Source organism: Salvelinus fontinalis, chromosome 20, assembly GCF_029448725.1.
Source record: "Salvelinus fontinalis isolate EN_2023a chromosome 20, ASM2944872v1, whole genome shotgun sequence".
NCBI classification, from domain to species: Eukaryota; Metazoa; Chordata; class Actinopteri; order Salmoniformes; family Salmonidae; genus Salvelinus; species Salvelinus fontinalis.
The window spans coordinates 39,813,741-39,832,703 of NC_074684.1; the positions used below are offsets into that span (position 1 = coordinate 39,813,741).

General features: G+C 48.6%; 1 protein-coding gene across 3 annotated transcripts in view; it reads left to right on the top strand.

Moving 5' to 3' along the window:
* The window catches only part of LOC129817820 (DNA (cytosine-5)-methyltransferase 3A-like), a 151,474-nt gene that overhangs the window by 117,632 nt on the left and 14,879 nt on the right, over window positions 1-18,963 (top strand). For all 3 annotated transcript variants that reach the window (XM_055873390.1, XM_055873391.1, XM_055873392.1), the window contains 5 exons: window positions 1,385-1,475; window positions 1,556-1,704; window positions 6,433-6,518; window positions 6,593-6,662; window positions 9,903-10,021. In XM_055873390.1, the coding sequence (XP_055729365.1) occupies window positions 1,385-1,475; window positions 1,556-1,704; window positions 6,433-6,518; window positions 6,593-6,662; window positions 9,903-10,021 (515 nt within the window). The remainder of the gene's footprint in view (window positions 1-1,384; window positions 1,476-1,555; window positions 1,705-6,432; window positions 6,519-6,592; window positions 6,663-9,902; window positions 10,022-18,963) is intronic.

The window sequence follows — 18,963 nt, forward strand, 5'->3', positions numbered from 1 at the left end:
TGAGTAATCGCTGTTCTGATTTCCAGAAGCTCTTTTCGGTCATAAGACGGTAGCAGCAACATTATGTATAATAATTACAAATAATTCGAAAAAACAAACAAAATATCTGGTTGGCTAAGAGCCCATAAAACGGCAGCCATCGCCTCCGGCACCATCTTTACAGGAGATGGAGTAGTGTCCTGTCCAGGGGGTGTCCTGTACATCAAGCTGTCTCACTACAGAAACAGGAGATAGACTAGTGTCCTGTCCAGGGGGTGTCCTGTACATCAAGCTGTCTCACTACAGAAACAGGAGATAGACTTGTGTCCTGTCCAGGGGTGTCCTGTACATCAAGCTGTCTCACTACAGAAACAGGAGATAGACTAGTGTCCTGTCCAGGGGGTGTCCTGTACATCAAGCTGTCTCACTACAAAAACAGGAGATAGACTAGTGTCCTGTCCAGGGGGTGTCCTGTACATCAAGCTGTCTCACTACAGAAACAGGAGATGGACTAGTGTCCTGTCCAGGGGGTGTCCTGTACATCAAGCTGTCTCACTACAGAAACAGGAGATAGACTAGTGTCCTGTCCAGGGGGTGTCCTGTACATCAAGCTGTCTCATTACAGAAACAGGAGATCTAGTGTCCTGTCCAGGGGGTGTCCTGTACATCAAGCTGTCTCACTACAGAAACAGGAGATAGACTAGTGTCCTGTCCAGGGGGTGTCCTGTACATCAAGCTGTCTCATTACAGAAACAGGAGATGGACTAGTGTCCTGTCCAGGGGGTGTCCTGTTCATCAAGCTGTCTCACTATAGAAACAGGAGATAGACTAGTGTCCTGTCTAGGGGGTGTCCTGTACATCAAGCTGTCTCACTACAGAAACACAGACTAGTGTCCTGTCCAGGGGGTGTCCTGTACATCAAGCTGTCTCACTACAGAAACAGGAGATAGACTAGTGTCCTGTCCAGGGGGTGTCCTGTTACATCAAGCTGTCTCACTACAGAAACAGGAGATAGACTAGTGTCCTGTCCAGGGGGTGTCCTGTACATCAAGCTGTCTCACTACAGAAACAGGAGATGGACTAGTGTCCTGTCCAGGGGGTGTCCTGTACATCAAGCTGTCTCACTACAGAAACAGGAGATAGACTAGTGTCCTGTCCAGGGGGTGTCCTGTACATCAAGCTGTCTCACTACAGAAACAGGAGATATAGTAGTGTCCTGTCCAGGGGGTGTACTGTCCTGTCCAGGGGGTGTCCTGTACATCAAGCTGTCTCACTACAGAAACACAGACTAGTGTGTGTCCTGTCTAGGGGGTGTCCTGTACATCAAGCTGTCTCACTACAGAAACACTAGTGTCTTGTGGTCTGGTTCAGGCTACTGACTTAACACCATACTTTCTGTCTGTAGATCCAGGACTGGGGTCCGTTTGACCTGGTGATTGGAGGAAGTCCCTGTAACGATCTGTCCATCGTCAACCCCGCCAGGAAGGGACTCTTCGGTGGGTGTGTCTCGCATTTCATCATCATCTTCCTGTGAAATGTCCCTCATAATAAAGTCTGTGTGTGTCCACCCCCCCAGAGGGTACCGGACGGCTGTTCTTTGAGTTTTACCGGCTGCTCCACGAGGCCCGTCCCAAACCAGACGACCACCGACCGTTCTTCTGGCTCTTTGAGAACGTCGTTGCCATGGGGATCAGCGACAAGAGAGACATCTCACGATTCCTCGAGGTACACACACACGCACACGCACACACACACACACACACACACACACACACACACACACACACACAGTTACGGTAGTCCTCCTCCTCTTCAACCGAAAAGGAGGAGTAGTGATTGAACCAAGGCGCAGCGGGTTGTGAATACATAATTTAATAAAGACACGACAAAACAATGAAGACAGAAAACGACCTATACTTGAAAAACTACAAAATAACAAAACCGAAATATATAGACAGACCTGAACAAATACGAACTTACAAATAACGCGAAGAATGCACGAACAGGGAAAATAGACTACACAAAAGAACGATGAACAAACAAACCGAACAGTCCCGTATGGTGCGACAAACACTGACACAGGAGACAACCACCCACAACGAACACTGTGAAACAACCTACCTAAATATGACTCTCAATTAGAGGAAAACGCCAAACACCTGCCTCTAATTAAGAGCCATACCAGGCAACCCTTAAACCAACATAGAAACAGAAAACATAGAATGCCCACCCAAACTCACGTCCTGACCAACTAACACATACAACAAACTAACAGAAATAGGTCAGGAACGTGACATAACCCCCCCCTTAAGGTGCGAACTCCGGGCGCACCAGCACAAAGTCTAGGGGAGGGTCTGGGTGGGCGACAAGGGGCAGCACCGGGATAGAGGGATAGCTCAGGACAGAGGGATAGCTCAGGACAGAGGGATAGCTCAGGATAGAGAGGTAGCTCAGGATAGAGAGGTAGCTCAGGATAGAGGGGCAACTCCGGACTGAAAGGCAGCTCCGGACAGAGAGACAGCTCTGGACTGAGGGGCAACTCCGGACTGAAAGGCAGCTCCGGACAGAGAGACAGCTCTAGACTGAGGGGCAGTTCTGGATAAATAGCCGCTCTGGGCTGAGGGACAGCTCATGACTGGCTGACGGCTCTGGACGCTCATGGCTGGCTGACGGCTCTGGACGCTCATGGCTGGCTGACGGCTCTGGACGCTCATGGCTGGCTGACGGCTCTGGACGCTCATGGCTGGCTGACGGCTCTGGACGCTCATGGCTGGCTGACGGCTCTGGACGCTCATGGCTGGCTGACTGCTCTGGACGCTCATGGCTGGCTGACGGCTCTGGACGCTCATGGCTGGCTGACGGCTCTGGACGCTCATGGCTGGCTGACGGCTCTGGACGCTCATGGCTCACTGACGGCTCTGGCAGATCCTGTCTGGTTGGCGGCTCTGGCAGATCCTGTCTGGTTGGCGGCTCTGGCAGATCCTGTCTGGTTGGCGGCTCTGGCAGATCCTGTCTGACGAATGTCTCTAGCGGCTCCTGACTGACGAACGGCTCTGACGGCTCTAATGGCTCGGGGCAGACGGATGGCTCAGATGGCGCTGGGTAGACGGATGGCTCAGATGGCGCTGGGTAGACGGATGGCTCAGATGGCGCTTGGCAGACGGGCAGTTCAGGCATCGCTGTGCAGACGGCAGACTCTGGCCGGCTGAGACGCACTGTAGGCCTGGAGCGTGGTGCCGGAACTGGAGGCACCGGACTGGAGACACGCACTTCAAGCCTAGTGCGGGGAGCAGGGACAGGGCACACTGGACTCTCAAAGCGTACTCTATACCTGGTGCGTGGTACCGGCACTGGTGGCACCGGGCTGAGTGCACGCACATCATGACGAGTACGGGGAGAAGGAACAGTGTGTACAGGGCTCTGGAGACGCACAGGTGGCTTAGTGCGTGGTGCCGGAACTGGAGGCACTGGGCTGAAGACACGCACCATAGGGAGAGTGCGTGGAGGAGGAACAGGGCTCTGGAAACGCACTGGAAGCCTGGTGCGTGGTGTAGGCACTGGTGGTACTGGGCTGGGGCGGGGAGGTAGCGCCGGAAATACCGGACCGTGCAAGCGTACTGGCTCCCTTGAACACTGAGCCTGCCCAACCTTACCTGGCTGAATGCTCCCCGTCGCCCGACCAGTGCGGGGAGGTGGAATAACCCACACCGGGCTATGTAGGCGAACCGGGGACACCATGCGTAAGGCTGGTGCCATGTAAGCCGGCCCAAGGAGACGTACTGGTGGCCAGATATGTAGGGCCGGCTTCATGACATTTGGCTCAATGCCCAATCTAGCCCTACCAGTGCGGGGAGGTGGAATAACCCGCACTGGGCTATGCACACGTACAGGAGACACCGTGCGCTCTACTGCGTAACACGGCGTCTGCCCGTACTCCCGCTCTCCACGGTTAGCCTGGGAAGTGGGCGCAGGTCTCCTACCTGCCCTTGGCCCACTACCTCTTAGCCCACCAGCAAGAAATTTTTGGGTAGTACTCACGGGCTTTTCGGGCTTCCGTGCTAGCGTCCCCTCACAACGCCGGTTTTGGGCTTGATTCTCCGGTCTCCAGGCTTGCTTCCTTGCTGCCTCCTCATATCGCCGCCTCTCTGCTTTCGCTGCCTCCAGCTCAGCTTTGGGGCGGCGATATTCTCCTGGCTGCGCCCAAGGTCCTTTGCCTTCTAGGTCTTCCTCCCATGTCCATTTCTCCAAATAATTAAGCCTCTCCTGTTGCGTGTTCCACTGCTCGAACTTATGCTGCTTGGTTCTGGATTGGTGGGTGGTTCTGTAACGGTAGTCCTCCTCCTCTTCCTCCTCCTCTACTACTCCTTCAAAAGGAGGAGTAGTGATTGAACCAAGGCGCAGCGGGTTGTGAATACATAATGTAATAAAGACACGACAAAACAATGAAGACAGAAAACGACCTATACTTGAAAAACTACAAAATAACAAAACCGAAATGTATAGACAGACCTGAACAAATACGAACTTACAAATAACGCGAAGAACGCACGAACAGGGAAAATAGACTACACAAAAGAACGATGAACAAACAAACCGAACAGTCCCGTATGGTGCGACAAACACTGACACAGGAGACAACCACCCACAACGAACACTGTGAAACAACCTACCTAAATATGACTCTCAATTAGAGGAAAACGCCAAACACCTGCCTCTAATTAAGAGCCATACCAGGCAACCCTTAAACCAACATAGAAACAGAAAACATAGAATGCCCACCCAAACTCACGTCCTGACCAACTAACACATACAACAAACTAACAGAAATAGGTCAGGAACGTGACACACACATTAATGTTGATTGGGCATTCGCTCTAGAGCAGGGATGGGCAACTGGTGATATGCGGCCCTCCTTTTGAAGGCCTTCAGATCATTTCCAACCCCCAGTCGGTGGTCTGTGGTCTGAACTGAACCCCAGTCGGTGGTCTGTGGTCTGAACTGAACCCCAGTCGGTGGTCTGTGGTCTGAACTGAACCCCAGTCGGTGGTCTGTGGTCTGAACTGAACCCCAGTCAGTGGTCTGTGGTCTGAACTGATCCCCAGTCGGTGGGTCTGTGGTCTGTGGTCTGAACTGATCCCCAGTCGGGGGTCTGTCGTCTGAACTGATCCCCAGTCGGGGGTCTGTGGTCTGTGGTCTGAACTGATCCCCAGTCGGGGGTCTGTGGTCTGAACTGATCCCCAGTCGGGGGTCTGTGGTCTGAACTGATCCCCAGTCGGGGGTCTGTGGTCTGAACTGATCCCCAGTCGGTGGTCTGTGGTCTGAACTGATAGAATGCATGTGGTTGTGCATCAGAAGCTTTTCTCTTGTTACGTCACTCAATTAGCAAATCAATTAACAGAAGATGAATGTGCAAGTAGAGATACTGGGGTGCAAAGGAGCAAAATAAATAAATAAATAACAGTATGGGGGATGAGGTAGTTGGATGGGCTATTTACAGATGGGCTATGTACAGGTGCATTGATCTGTGAGCTGCTCTGACAGCTGGTGCTTGAAGCTAGTGAGGGAGATATGAGTCTCCAGCTTCAGTGATTTTTGCAGTTCGTTCCAGTCATTGGCAGCAGAGAACTGGAAGGAAAGGCGGCCGAAGGAGGAATTGGCTTTGGGGGTGACAAGTGAGATATACCTGCTGGAGCGTGTGCTATGGGTGGGTGTTGCTATGGTGACCAGTTAGCTGAGATTGGTGACGAATATAAAGCGAGGGTCAGCCACCGAGAGCATACAGGTCGCAGTGGTGGGTAGTATATGGGGCTTTGGTGACAAAACGGATGGCACTGTGATAGACTGCATCCAATTTGTTGAGTAGGGTGTTGGAGGCTTGTTTGTAAATGACATCGCCGAAGTCGAGGATCGGTAGGTTGGTCAGTTTTACGAGGGTATGTTTGGCAGCATGAGTGAAGGATGCTTTGTTGCGAAATAGGAAGCCGATTCTAGATTTAATTTCGGATTGGAGATGCTTAATGTGAGTCTGGAAGGAGAGTTTACAATCTAACCAGAAACCTAGGTATTTGTAGATGTCCACATATTCTAAGTCAGAACCGTTCAGAGTAGTGATGCTGGACGGGCGGGCAGATGCAGGCAGCGATCGGTTGAAGAGCATGCATTTAGTTTTACTAGCGTTTAAGAGCAGTTGGAGGCCACAGAAGGAGAGTTGTATGGCATTGAAGCTCGTCTGGAGGTTAGTTAACACAGTGTCCAAAGAAGGGCCAGATGTATACAGAATGGTGTCGTCTGCATAGAGGTGGATCAGAGAATCACCAGCAACAAGAGCGACATCAATGACGTATATGGAGCTTTGCTGCCCCCATGTGGCCATGAGAGGTACACCATGTATTCATTGTTGTCTATGGAGCGTTGCTGAGGACAATACTGTCTAACTGTGTGTGTGTTTTCCAGTGTAACCCAGTGATGATCGATGCCAAAGAAGTGTCTGCTGCTCACCGCGCCAGATACTTTTGGGGAAACCTGCCGGGCATGGGGCGGTAAGACACGTTCAATGAGAATAACCAGAATAATGATGAAACCACAGTGTAACAGTAATCATGTCTATGTCCAGTCCTCTCACAGCCATGGTGAATGATAGGTTGGAGCTACAAGACTGCCTGGAGCACGGACGCACAGCCAAGGTAACGGGTCTGTGTGTAAGAACAGGACTCCAGTAAATAAACTTGTATTGCCGCACCAACGTTTCGGGTATGAGTCCTTCTTTAGCAAGGCAAGGCAACTGCAATCAACGTCACAACAGCTATACTACACAGGTGGCATGATTCTAAATTCCCTGTAAGTATTGGCCCATCAACAGAGAGAGCTGTGGAGGAAACATGACAGTCTAATACATTATGATGTAATTACCTAAATGTTTAGAACCTACTACAGAAAATCCTACGGTCCTATTTCAAGGTCGATCAAGGAAGTGCTGTATAGACATTGGCACATCCACTACATGACCAAAAGTATGTGGACACCTGCTCGTCGAACATCTCATTCTAAAAACAAAGGCATTAATATGGAGTTGGTCCCCCCTTTGCAGCATCCACTCTTCTGGGAAGGCTTTCCGGTAGATGTTGGAACATTGCTGCTATAACAGCCTCCACTCTTCTGGGAAGGCTTTCCACTAGATGTTGGAACATTGCTGCTATAACAGCCTCCACTCTTCTGGGAAGGCTTTCCACTAGATGTTGGAACATTGCTGCTATAACAGCCTCCACTCTTCTGGGAAGACTTTCCACTAGATGTTTGAACATTGCTGCTATAACAGCCTCCACTCTTCTGGGAAGGCTTTCCACTAGATGTTGGAACATTGCTGCTATAACAGCCTCCACTCTTCTGGGAAGACTGACTCTGTACCGGTACCCCCTGTATATAGCCTCCACATTGACTCTGTACCGGTACCCCCCTGTATATAGCCTCCACATTGACTCTGTACCAGTACCCTCTGTATATAGCCTCCACATTGACTCTGTACCGGTACCCCCTGTATATAGCCTCCACATTGACTCTGTACCGGTACCCCCTGTATATAGCCTCCACATTGACTCTGTACCAGTACCCCCTGTATATAGCCTCCACATTGACTCTGTACCGGTACCCCCTGTATATAGTCTCCACATTGACTCTGTACTGAGGAGACAGGGATAAATGACCTCACATAGGGGAGGGACAGGATAAATGACCTCACATAGGGGAGGAGACAGGGATAAATGACCTCACATAGGGGAGGAGACAGGGATAAATGACCTCACATAGGGGAGGAGACAGGGATAAATTACCTCACATAGGGGAGGAGACAGGGATAAATGACCTCACACAGGGGAGGAGACAGGGATAAATGACCTCACATAGGGGAGGAGACAGGGATAAATGACCTCACATAGGGGAGGAGACAGGGATAAATGACCTCACATAGGGGAGGAGACAGGGATAAATGACCTCACATAGGGGAGGAGACAGGGATAAATGACCTCACATAGGGGAGGAGACAGGATAAATGACCTCACATAGGGGAGGAGACAGGGATAAATGACCTCACATAGGGGAGGAGACAGGGATAAATGTCCTCACATAGGGGAGGAGACAGGGATAAATGACCTCACATAGGGGAGGAGTCGGGATAAATGACCTCACATAGGGGAGGAGACAGGATAAATGACCTCACATAGGGGAGGAGACAGGGATAAATGACCTCACATAGGGGAGGAGACAGGGATAAATGAGAGACATATTGAATAGCTTGGTCTCTTTTGCCCCAGCAGGCCTTAATGAGAAATTGTATTTTTCTAGTTTTTGTAGTGTTTACATCCCTGTTACTGAGCATTTCTCCTTTACCAAAATAATCCATCCACCTGACAGGTGTGGCATATCCAGAAGCTGATTGAACAGCATGATCATTACACAGATGCACCTTGTGCTGGGGACAATAAAAGGCCACTCTAAAATGTACAGTTTTGTCACACAACACAATGCCACAGATGTCTCAAGTTTTGAGGGAAGGTGCAGTTGGCATGCTGACTGCAGGAATGTCCACGGGAGCTGTTGCCAGATAATTTAATGTTAATTTCTCTACCATAAGCCGCCTCCAACGTCGTTTGAGATAATTTGGCAGTACGTCCAACCAGCCTCACAACCGCAGACCACGTGTTTTGCGTTGTGTGGGCGAGCGGTTTGCTGATGTCAACGTTGTGAACAGAGTGCCCCATGGTGGTGGTGGGGTTATGGCATGAACCATCATGGACGGACAACAAACACAATTGCATTTTATCGATGGCAATTGAATGCACAGAAATACAGTGAGGAGATTTTTAAAGGTATCTGTGACCAACAGATGCATATCTGTATTCCCAGTCATGTGAAATCCATAGATTAGGGCCTAATGATTTTATTTCAATTGACTGATTTCCTCATATCAACTGTAACTCAGTAAAATCATTGACATTTTTGCATGTTGTGTTAATATTTTTGTTCAGTATATCTTTATTTGATTGTCATGTTTCCCCCACAGCTCTCTCTGCTGGGATCCCTTGATTGGGCCAGTACTGACTGGGAATGTATCATGATGCCCTGCCTGTAAGGTCTGGTTGTTCTGACAATGATTGCCATTGAAGAAGGGCTCGAACCCCAAAACGTTCATGAGGCAATACGTTTATTCACTGGAGTGCTGTCTCTGTTCTTTGGGTTATATTTTGGTAACAGTGAGTCCTGAACCTTTATCTGTTGTAGTTTGGGTTATATTTTGGTAACAGTGAGTCCTGAACCTTTATCTGTTGTAGTTTGGGTTATATTTTGGTAACAGTGAGTCCTGAACCTTTATCTGTTGTAGTTTGGGTTATATTTTGGTAACAGTGAGTCCTGAACCTTTATCTGTTGTAGTTTGGGTTATATTTTGGTAACAGTGAGTCCTGAACCTTTCTCTGTTGTAGTTTGGGTTATATTTTGGTAACAGTGAGTCCTGAACCTTTATCTATTGTAGTTTGGGTTATATTGTGGTAACAGTGAGTCCTGAACCTTTATCTGTTGTAGTTTGGGTTATATTTTGGTAACAGTGAGTCCTGAACCTTTATATGTTGTAGTTTGGGTTATATTTTGGTAACAGTGAGTCCTGAACCTTTATCTGTTGTAGTTTGGGTTATATTTTGGTAACAGTGAGTCCTGAACCTTTATCTGTTGTAGTTTGGGTTATATTTTGGTAACAGTGAGTCCTGAACCTTTATCTGTTGTAGTTTGGGTTATATTTTGGTAACAGTGAGTCCTGAACCTTTATCTGTTGTAGTTTGGGTTATATTTTGGTAACAGTGAGTCCTGAACCTTTATCTGTTGTAGTTTGGGTTATATTTTGGTAACAGTGAGTCCTGAACCTTTATCTGTTGTAGTTTGGGAAGGTGCGCACGATAACAACGCGGTCTAACTCGGTGAAGCAGGGGAAGGATCAACACTTCCCTGTTTACATGGACAACAAGGAGGACATACTCTGGTGTACTGAGATGGAAAGGTAACTCCTGACCCCTAACTATACTATACTGAGATGGGGAGGTAACCCCTGACCTAACTATACTGAGATGGAGAGGTAACCCCTGACCCCTAACTATACTATACTGAGATGGAAAGGTAACCCCTGACCCCTAACCTAACTATACTGAGATGGGGAGGTAACCCCTGACCCCTAACTATACTGAGATGGAGAGGTAACCCCTGACCCCTAACCTAACTATACTGAGATGGAGAGGTAACTCCTGACCCCTAACCTAACTATACTGAGATGGAGAGGTGTTACGCACGCCTCTGAGAAGAGGGAACGCAACTCCCTGCTACAACTCAACTCTCTGAAGTGCAAGAGGTATGGACTGTAGGTGCGAGTAAGGATGACACAAAAGCAGAATTTACCGTTTACTAGAATTTATTTTCTTACACGGTAATATGGGGAAAAGGGGCTGGACGGAACCAAAGCAAAGAAAGTAAATATCAAAGTTCCCCCTCTCCTATCTAACCTGCCTACCCACTTAACTTACCTAACTTAGCACCACCTGGTGCCCTAACCAAAATACGGGGGTGGTCCGCCCAGGTCTTACCTAGTGTGCCTAGACAGTAAATATACTACGGGTATATGTATGCCCGCGGGCCTCTTGCCTAAGCACTCCCAAAGTGCCTTCTCCTTCCCCCCCTGGGAACAAACGAAACAGAGTAATTATTAACGATTTCACAAACACCGGACATAGAAAAACTGCTACCAACAACAACAGAACAGCTACCAACAACAACAGTACATACCACACTTTATGATACACAACCAACACTATATCACAATCTAATTTCTCTCTCAATCTCCAAATCTCTCCTCTCTCAATCTCCAAATCTCTCCTCTCTCAATCTCCAAATCTCTACTCCAAATCTCATCTCTCTCCTCTCCCCTCTCCTATCTCCTGGGCAGAACACTGGCTTTTATCTTCAGGTGGCAATGGTGATTAGAGTCAGCTGCTTCTTGACGAGGGGGCGGGGTCAGCTCCAATCACCAATTAGCCTGGGGTTGACCAATCAGCTGGTTGGGGAGTACTTCAGGAAGCCATCTCCTGAAATACACACTCAAATACAAAACAGAACACAGAAACTGGGGAACGTAACAAGAGGTAACCCCTGACCCCTAACCTAACTATACTGAGATGGAAAGGTAACTCCTGACCCCTAACTATACTATACTGAGATGGGGAGGTAACCCCTGACCTAACTATACTGAGATGGGGAGGTAACCCTGACCCCTAACCTAACTATACTGAGATGGGGAGGTAACCCCTGACCCCTAACTATACTGAGATGGAGAGGTAACCCCTGACCCCTAACCTAACTATACTGAGATGGAGAGGTAACTCCTGACCCCTAACCTAACTATACTGAGATGGAAAGGTAACTCCTGACCCCTGACCTAACTATACTGAGATGGAGAGGTAACCCCTGACCCCTGACCTAACTATACTGAGATGGAAAGGTAACTCCTGACCCCTAACTATACTATACTGAGATGGAGAGGTAACTCCTGACCCCTAACTATACTATACTGAGATGGAAAGGTAACCCCTGACCCCTGACCTAACTATACTGAGATGGGGAGGTAACCCCTGACCTAACTATACTGAGATGGAAAGGTAACCCCTGACCCCTAACCTAACTATACTGAGATGGGGAGGTAACCCCTGACCCCTAACTATACTGAGATGGAGAGGTAACCCCTGACCCCTAACCTAACTATACTGAGATGGAGAGGTAACTCCTGACCCCTAACCTAACTATACTGAGATGGAAAGGTAACTCCTGACCCCTGACCTAACTATACTGAGATGGAGAGGTAACCCCTGACCCCTGACCTAACTATACTGAGATGGAAAGGTAACTCCTGACCCCTAACTATACTATACTGAGATGGAGAGGTAACTCCTGACCCCTAACTATACTATACTGAGATGGAAAGGTAACCCCTGACCCCTGACCTAACTATACTGAGATGGGGAGGTAACCCCTGACCTAACTATACTGAGATGGGGAGGTAACCCCTGACCCCTAACTATACTGAGATGGAGAGGTAACCCCTGACCCCTAACCTAACTATACTGAGATGGAGAGGTAACTCCTGACCCCTAACTATACTGAGATGGTGAGGTAACCCCTGACCCCTAACCTAACTATACTGAGATGGAGAGGTAACCCCTGACCCCTGACCTAACTATACTGAGATGGAAAGGTAACTCCTGACCCCTAACTATACTATACTGAGATGGAGAGGTAACTCCTGACCCCTAACTATACTATACTGAGATGGAAAGGTAACTCCTGACCCCTAACTATACTATACTGAGATGGAAAGGTAACCCCTGACCCCTAACTATACTGAGATGGAAAGGTAACTCCTGACCCCTAACTATACTGAGATGGAAAGGTAACTCCTGACCCCTAACTATACTGAGATGGAGAGGTAACCCCTAACCCCTAACTATACTGAGATGGAAAGGTAACCCCTGACCCCTAACTATACTGAGATGGAGAGGTAACCCCTGACCCCTAACTATACTGAGATGGAGAGGTAACCCCTGACCCCTAACCTAACTATACTGAGATGGAGAGGTAACCCCTGACCCCTAACCTAACTATACTGAGATGGGGAGGTAACCCCTGACCCCTAACTATACTGAGATGGAGAGGTAACCCCTGACCCCTAACCTAACTATACTGAGATGGAGAGGTAACCCCTAACCTAACTATACTGAGATGGAGAGGTAACCCCTGACCCCTAACCTAACTATACTGAGATGGAGAGGTAACTCCTAACCCCTAACTATACTGAGATGGAGAGGTAACCCCTGACCCCTAACTATACTGAGATGGAGAGCTAACCCCTGACACCTGACCTAACTATACTGAGATGGAGAGGTGACCCCTAACCCCTAACCTAACTATACTGAGATGGAGAGGTAACCCCTAACCCCTAACCTAACTATACTGAGATGGAGAGGTGACCCCTGACCTAACTATACTGAGATGGAGAGGTAACTCCTGACCCCTGACCCCTGATCTAACTATACTGAGATGGAGAGGTGACCCCTGACCTAACTATACTGAGATGGAGAGGTAACTCCTGACTCCTGACCCCTGACCTAACTATACTGAGATGGAGAGGTAACCCCTGACCCCTGATCTAACTATACTGAGATGGAGAGGTAACCCCTGACCCCTAACCTAACTATACTGAGATGGAGAGGTAACCCCTGACCCCTAACTATACTGAGATGGAGAGGTAACCCCTGACCCCTAACCTAACTATACTGAGATGGAGAGGTAACTCCTGACCCCTAACCTAACTATACTGAGATGGAGAGGTAACCCCTGACCCCTAACCTAACTATACTGAGATGGAGAGGTAACCCCTGACCCCTAACTATACTGAGATGGAAAGGTAATTCCTAACCTAACTATACTGAGATGGAGAGGTAACCCCTGACCCCTGACCTAACTATACTGAGATGGAAAGGTAACCCCTGACCCCTAACTATACTGAGATGGCGAGGTAACCCCTGACGCCTAACTATACTGAGATGGAGAGGTAACCCCTGACCCCTAACTATACTGAGATGGAGAGGTAACCCCTGACCCCTAACTATACTGAGATGGAGAGGTAACCCCTGACCCCTAACCTAACTATACTGAGATGGAAAGGTAACCCCTAACCCCTGACCCCTGACCTAACTATACTGAGATGGAGAGGTAACCCCTGACCCCTAACCTAACTATACTGAGATGGAAAGGTTACCCCTGACCCCTAACCTAACTATACTGAGATGGAAAGGTAACCCCTGACCCCTGACCTAACTATACTGAGATGGAGAGGTAACCCCTGACCCCTAACTATACTGAGATGGAGAGGTAACCCCTGACCCCTAACTATACTGAGATGGAGAGGTAACCCCTGACCCCTAACTATACTGAGGTGGAGAGGTAACCCCTGACCCCTAACCTAACTATACTGAGATGGGGAGGTAACCCCTGACCCCTAACTATACTGAGATGGAGAGGTAACCCCTGACCCCTAACCTAACTATACTGGATGGAGAGGTAACCCCTAACCCCTAACCTAACTATACTGAGATGGAGAGGTAACCCCTGACCCCTAACCTAACTATACTGAGATGGAGAGATAACTCCTAACCCCTAACTATACTGAGATGGAGAGGTAACCCCTGACCCCTAACTATACTGAGATGGAGAGGTGACCCCTAACCCCTAACCTAACTATACTGAGATGGAGAGGTAACCCCTAACCCCTAACCTAACTATACTGAGATGGAGAGGTTGCCCCTGACCTAACTATACTGAGATGGAGAGGTAACTCCTGACCCCTGACCCCTGATCTAACTATACTGAGATGGAGAGGTGACCCCTGACCTAACTATACTGAGATGGAAAGGTAACTCCTGACTCCTGACCCCTGACCTAACTATACTGAGATGGAGAGGTAACCCCTGACCCCTGATCTAACTATACTGAGATGGAGAGGTAACCCCTGACCCCTAACCTAACTATACTGAGATGGAGAGGTAACCCCTGACCCCTAACTATACTGAGATGGAGAGGTAACCCCTGACCCCTAACCTAACTATACTGAGATGGAGAGGTAACTCCTGACCCCTAACCTAACTATACTGAGATGGAGAGGTAACCCCTGACCCCTAACCTAACTATACTGAGATGGAGAGGTAACCCCTGACCCCTAACTATACTGAGATGGAAAGGTAATTCCTAACCTAACTATACTGAGATGGAGAGGTAACTCCTAACCTAACTATACTGAGATGGAGAGGTAACCCCTGACCCCTGACCTAACTATACTGAGATGGAAAGGTAACCCCTGACCCCTAACTATACTTAGATGGAGAGGTAACCCCTGACCCCTAACTATACTGAGATGGAGAGGTAACCCCTGACCCCTAACTATACTGAGATGGAGAGGTAACCCCTGACCCCTAACTATACTGAGATGGAGAGGTAACCCCTGACCCCTAACCTAACTATACTGAGATGGAAAGGTAACCCCTAACCCCTGACCCCTGACCTAACTATACTGAGATGGAGAGGTAACCCCTGACCCCTAACCTAACTATACTGAGATGGAAAGGTAACCCCTGACCCCTAACCTAACTATACTGAGATGGAAAGGTAACCCCTGACCCCTGACCTAACTATACTGAGATGGAGAGGTAACCCCTGACCCCTAACTATACTGAGATGGAGAGGTAACCCCTGACCCCTAACTATACTGAGATGGAGAGATAACCCCTGACCCCTAACCTAACTATACTGAGATGGAAAGGTAACCCCTAACCCCTGACCCCTGACCTAACTATACTGAGATGGAGAGGTAACCCCTGACCCCTGATCTAACTATACTGAGATGGAGAGGTAACCCCTGACCCCTAACTATACTGAGATGGCGAGGTAACCCCTGACCCCTAACTATACTGAGATGGAGAGGTAACCCCTGACCCCTAACTATACTGAGATGGAGAGGTAACCCCTGACCCCTAACTATACTGAGATGGAGAGGTAACCCCTGACCCCTAACCTAACTATACTGAGATGGAAAGGTAACCCCTAACCCCTGACCCCTGACCTAACTATACTGAGATGGAGAGGTAACCCCTGACCCCTAACCTAACTATACTGAGATGGAAAGGTAACCCCTGACCCCTAACCTAACTATACTGAGATGGAAAGGTAACCCCTGACCCCTGACCTAACTATACTGAGATGGAGAGGTAACCCCTGACCCCTAACTATACTGAGATGGAGAGGTAACCCCTGACCCCTAACTATACTGAGATGGAGAGGTAACCCCTAACCTAACTATACTGAGATGGAGAGGTAACCCCTAACCTAACTATACTGAGATGGAGAGGTAACCCCTGACCCCTAACCTAACTATACTGAGATGGAGAGGTAACTCCTAACCCCTAACTATACTGAGATGGAGAGGTAACCCCTGACCCCTAACTATACTGAGATGGAGAGCTAACCCCTGACACCTGACCTAACTATACTGAGATGGAGAGGTGACCCCTAACCCCTAACCTAACTATACTGAGATGGAGAGGTAACCCCTAACCCCTAACCTAACTATACTGAGATGGAGAGGTGACCCCTGACCTAACTATACTGAGATGGAGAGGTAACTCCTGACCCCTGACCCCTGATCTAACTATACTGAGATGGAGAGGTGACCCCTGACCTAACTATACTGAGATGGAGAGGTAACCCCTGACCCCTGATCTAACTATACTGAGATGGAGAGGTAACCCCTGACCCCTAACCTAACTATACTGAGATGGAGAGGTAACCCCTGACCCCTAACTATACTGAGATGGAGAGGTAACCCCTGACCCCTAACCTAACTATACTGAGATGGAGAGGTAACTCCTGACCCCTAACCTAACTATACTGAGATGGAGAGGTAACCCCTGACCCCTAACCTAACTATACTGAGATGGAGAGGTAACCCCTGACCCCTAACTATACTGAGATGGAAAGGTAATTCCTAACCTAACTATACTGAGATGGAGAGGTAACTCCTAACTTAACTATACTGAGATGGAGAGGTAACCCCTGACCCCTGACCTAACTATACTGAGATGGAAAGGTAACCCCTGACCCCTAACTATACTGAGATGGCGAGGTAACCCCTGACCCCTAACTATACTGAGATGGAGAGGTAACCCCTGACCCCTAACTATACTGAGATGGAGAGGTAACCCCTGACCCCTAACTATACTGAGATGGAGAGGTAACCCCTGACCCCTAACCTAACTATACTGAGATGGAAAGGTAACCCCTAACCCCTGACCCCTGACCTAACTATACTGAGATGGAGAGGTAACCCCTGACCCCTAACCTAACTATACTGAGATGGAAAGGTTACCCCTGACCCCTAACCTAACTATACTGAGATGGAAAGGTAACCCCTGACCCCTGACCTAACTATACTGAGATGGAGAGGTAACCCCTGACCCCTAACTATACTGAGATGGAGAGGTAACCCCTGACCCCTAACTATACTGAGATGGAGAGGTAACCCCTGACCCCTAACTATACTGAGATGGAGAGGTAACCCCTGACCCCTAACCTAACTATACTGAGATGGGGAGGTAACCCCTGACCCCTAACTATACTGAGATGGAGAGGTAACCCCTGACCCCTAACCTAACTATACTGGATGGAGAGGTAACCCCTAACCCCTAACCTAACTATACTGAGATGGAGAGGTAACCCCTGACCCCTAACCTAACTATACTGAGATGGAGAGGTAACTCCTAACCCCTAACTATACTGAGATGGAGAGGTAACCCCTGACCCCTAACTATACTGAGATGGAGAGGTGACCCCTAACCCCTAACCTAACTATACTGAGATGGAGAGGTAACCCCTAACCCCTAACCTAACTATACTGAGATGGAGAGGTTGCCCCTGACCTAACTATACTGAGATGGAGAGGTAACTCCTGACCCCTGACCCCTGATCTAACTATACTGAGATGGAGAGGTGACCCCTGACCTAACTATACTGAGATGGAAAGGTAACTCCTGACTCCTGACCCCTGACCTAACTATACTGAGATGGAGAGGTAACCCCTGACCCCTGATCTAACTATACTGAGATGGAGAGGTAACCCCTGACCCCTAACCTAACTATACTGAGATGGAGAGGTAACCCCTGACCCCTAACTATACTGAGATGGAGAGGTAACCCCTGACCCCTAACCTAACTATACTGAGATGGAGAGGTAACTCCTGACCCCTAACCTAACTATACTGAGATGGAGAGGTAACCCCTGACCCCTAACCTAACTATACTGAGATGGAGAGGTAACCCCTGACCCCTAACTATACTGAGATGGAAAGGTAATTCCTAACCTAACTATACTGAGATGGAGAGGTAACTCCTAACCTAACTATACTGAGATGGAGAGGTAACCCCTGACCCCTGACCTAACTATACTGAGATGGAAAGGTAACCCCTGACCCCTAACTATACTTAGATGGAGAGGTAACCCCTGACCCCTAACTATACTGAGATGGAGAGGTAACCCCTGACCCCTAACTATACTGAGATGGAGAGGTAACCCCTGACCCCTAACTATACTGAGATGGAGAGGTAACCCCTGACCCCTAACCTAACTATACTGAGATGGAAAGGTAACCCCTAACCCCTGACCCCTGACCTAACTATACTGAGATGGAGAGGTAACCCCTGACCCCTAACCTAACTATACTGAGATGGAAAGGTAACCCCTGACCCCTAACCTAACTATACTGAGATGGAAAGGTAACCCCTGACCCCTGACCTAACTATACTGAGATGGAGAGGTAACCCCTGACCCCTAACTATACTGAGATGGAGAGGTAACCCCTGACCCCTAACTATACTGAGATGGAGAGATAACCCCTGACCCCTAACCTAACTATACTGAGATGGAAAGGTAACCCCTAACCCCTGACCCCTGACCTAACTATACTGAGATGGAGAGGTAACCCCTGACCCCTGATCTAACTATACTGAGATGGAGAGGTAACCCCTGACCCCTAACTATACTGAGATGGCGAGGTAACCCCTGACCCCTAACTATACTGAGATGGAGAGGTAACCCCTGACCCCTAACTATACTGAGATGGAGAGGTAACCCCTGACCCCTAACTATACTGAGATGGAGAGGTAACCCCTGACCCCTAACCTAACTATACTGAGATGGAAAGCTAACCCCTAACCCCTGACCCCTGACCTAACTATACTGAGATGGAGAGGTAACCCCTGACCCCTAACCTAACTATACTGAGATGGAAAGGTAACCCCTGACCCCTAACCTAACTATACTGAGATGGAAAGGTAACCCCTGACCCCTGACCT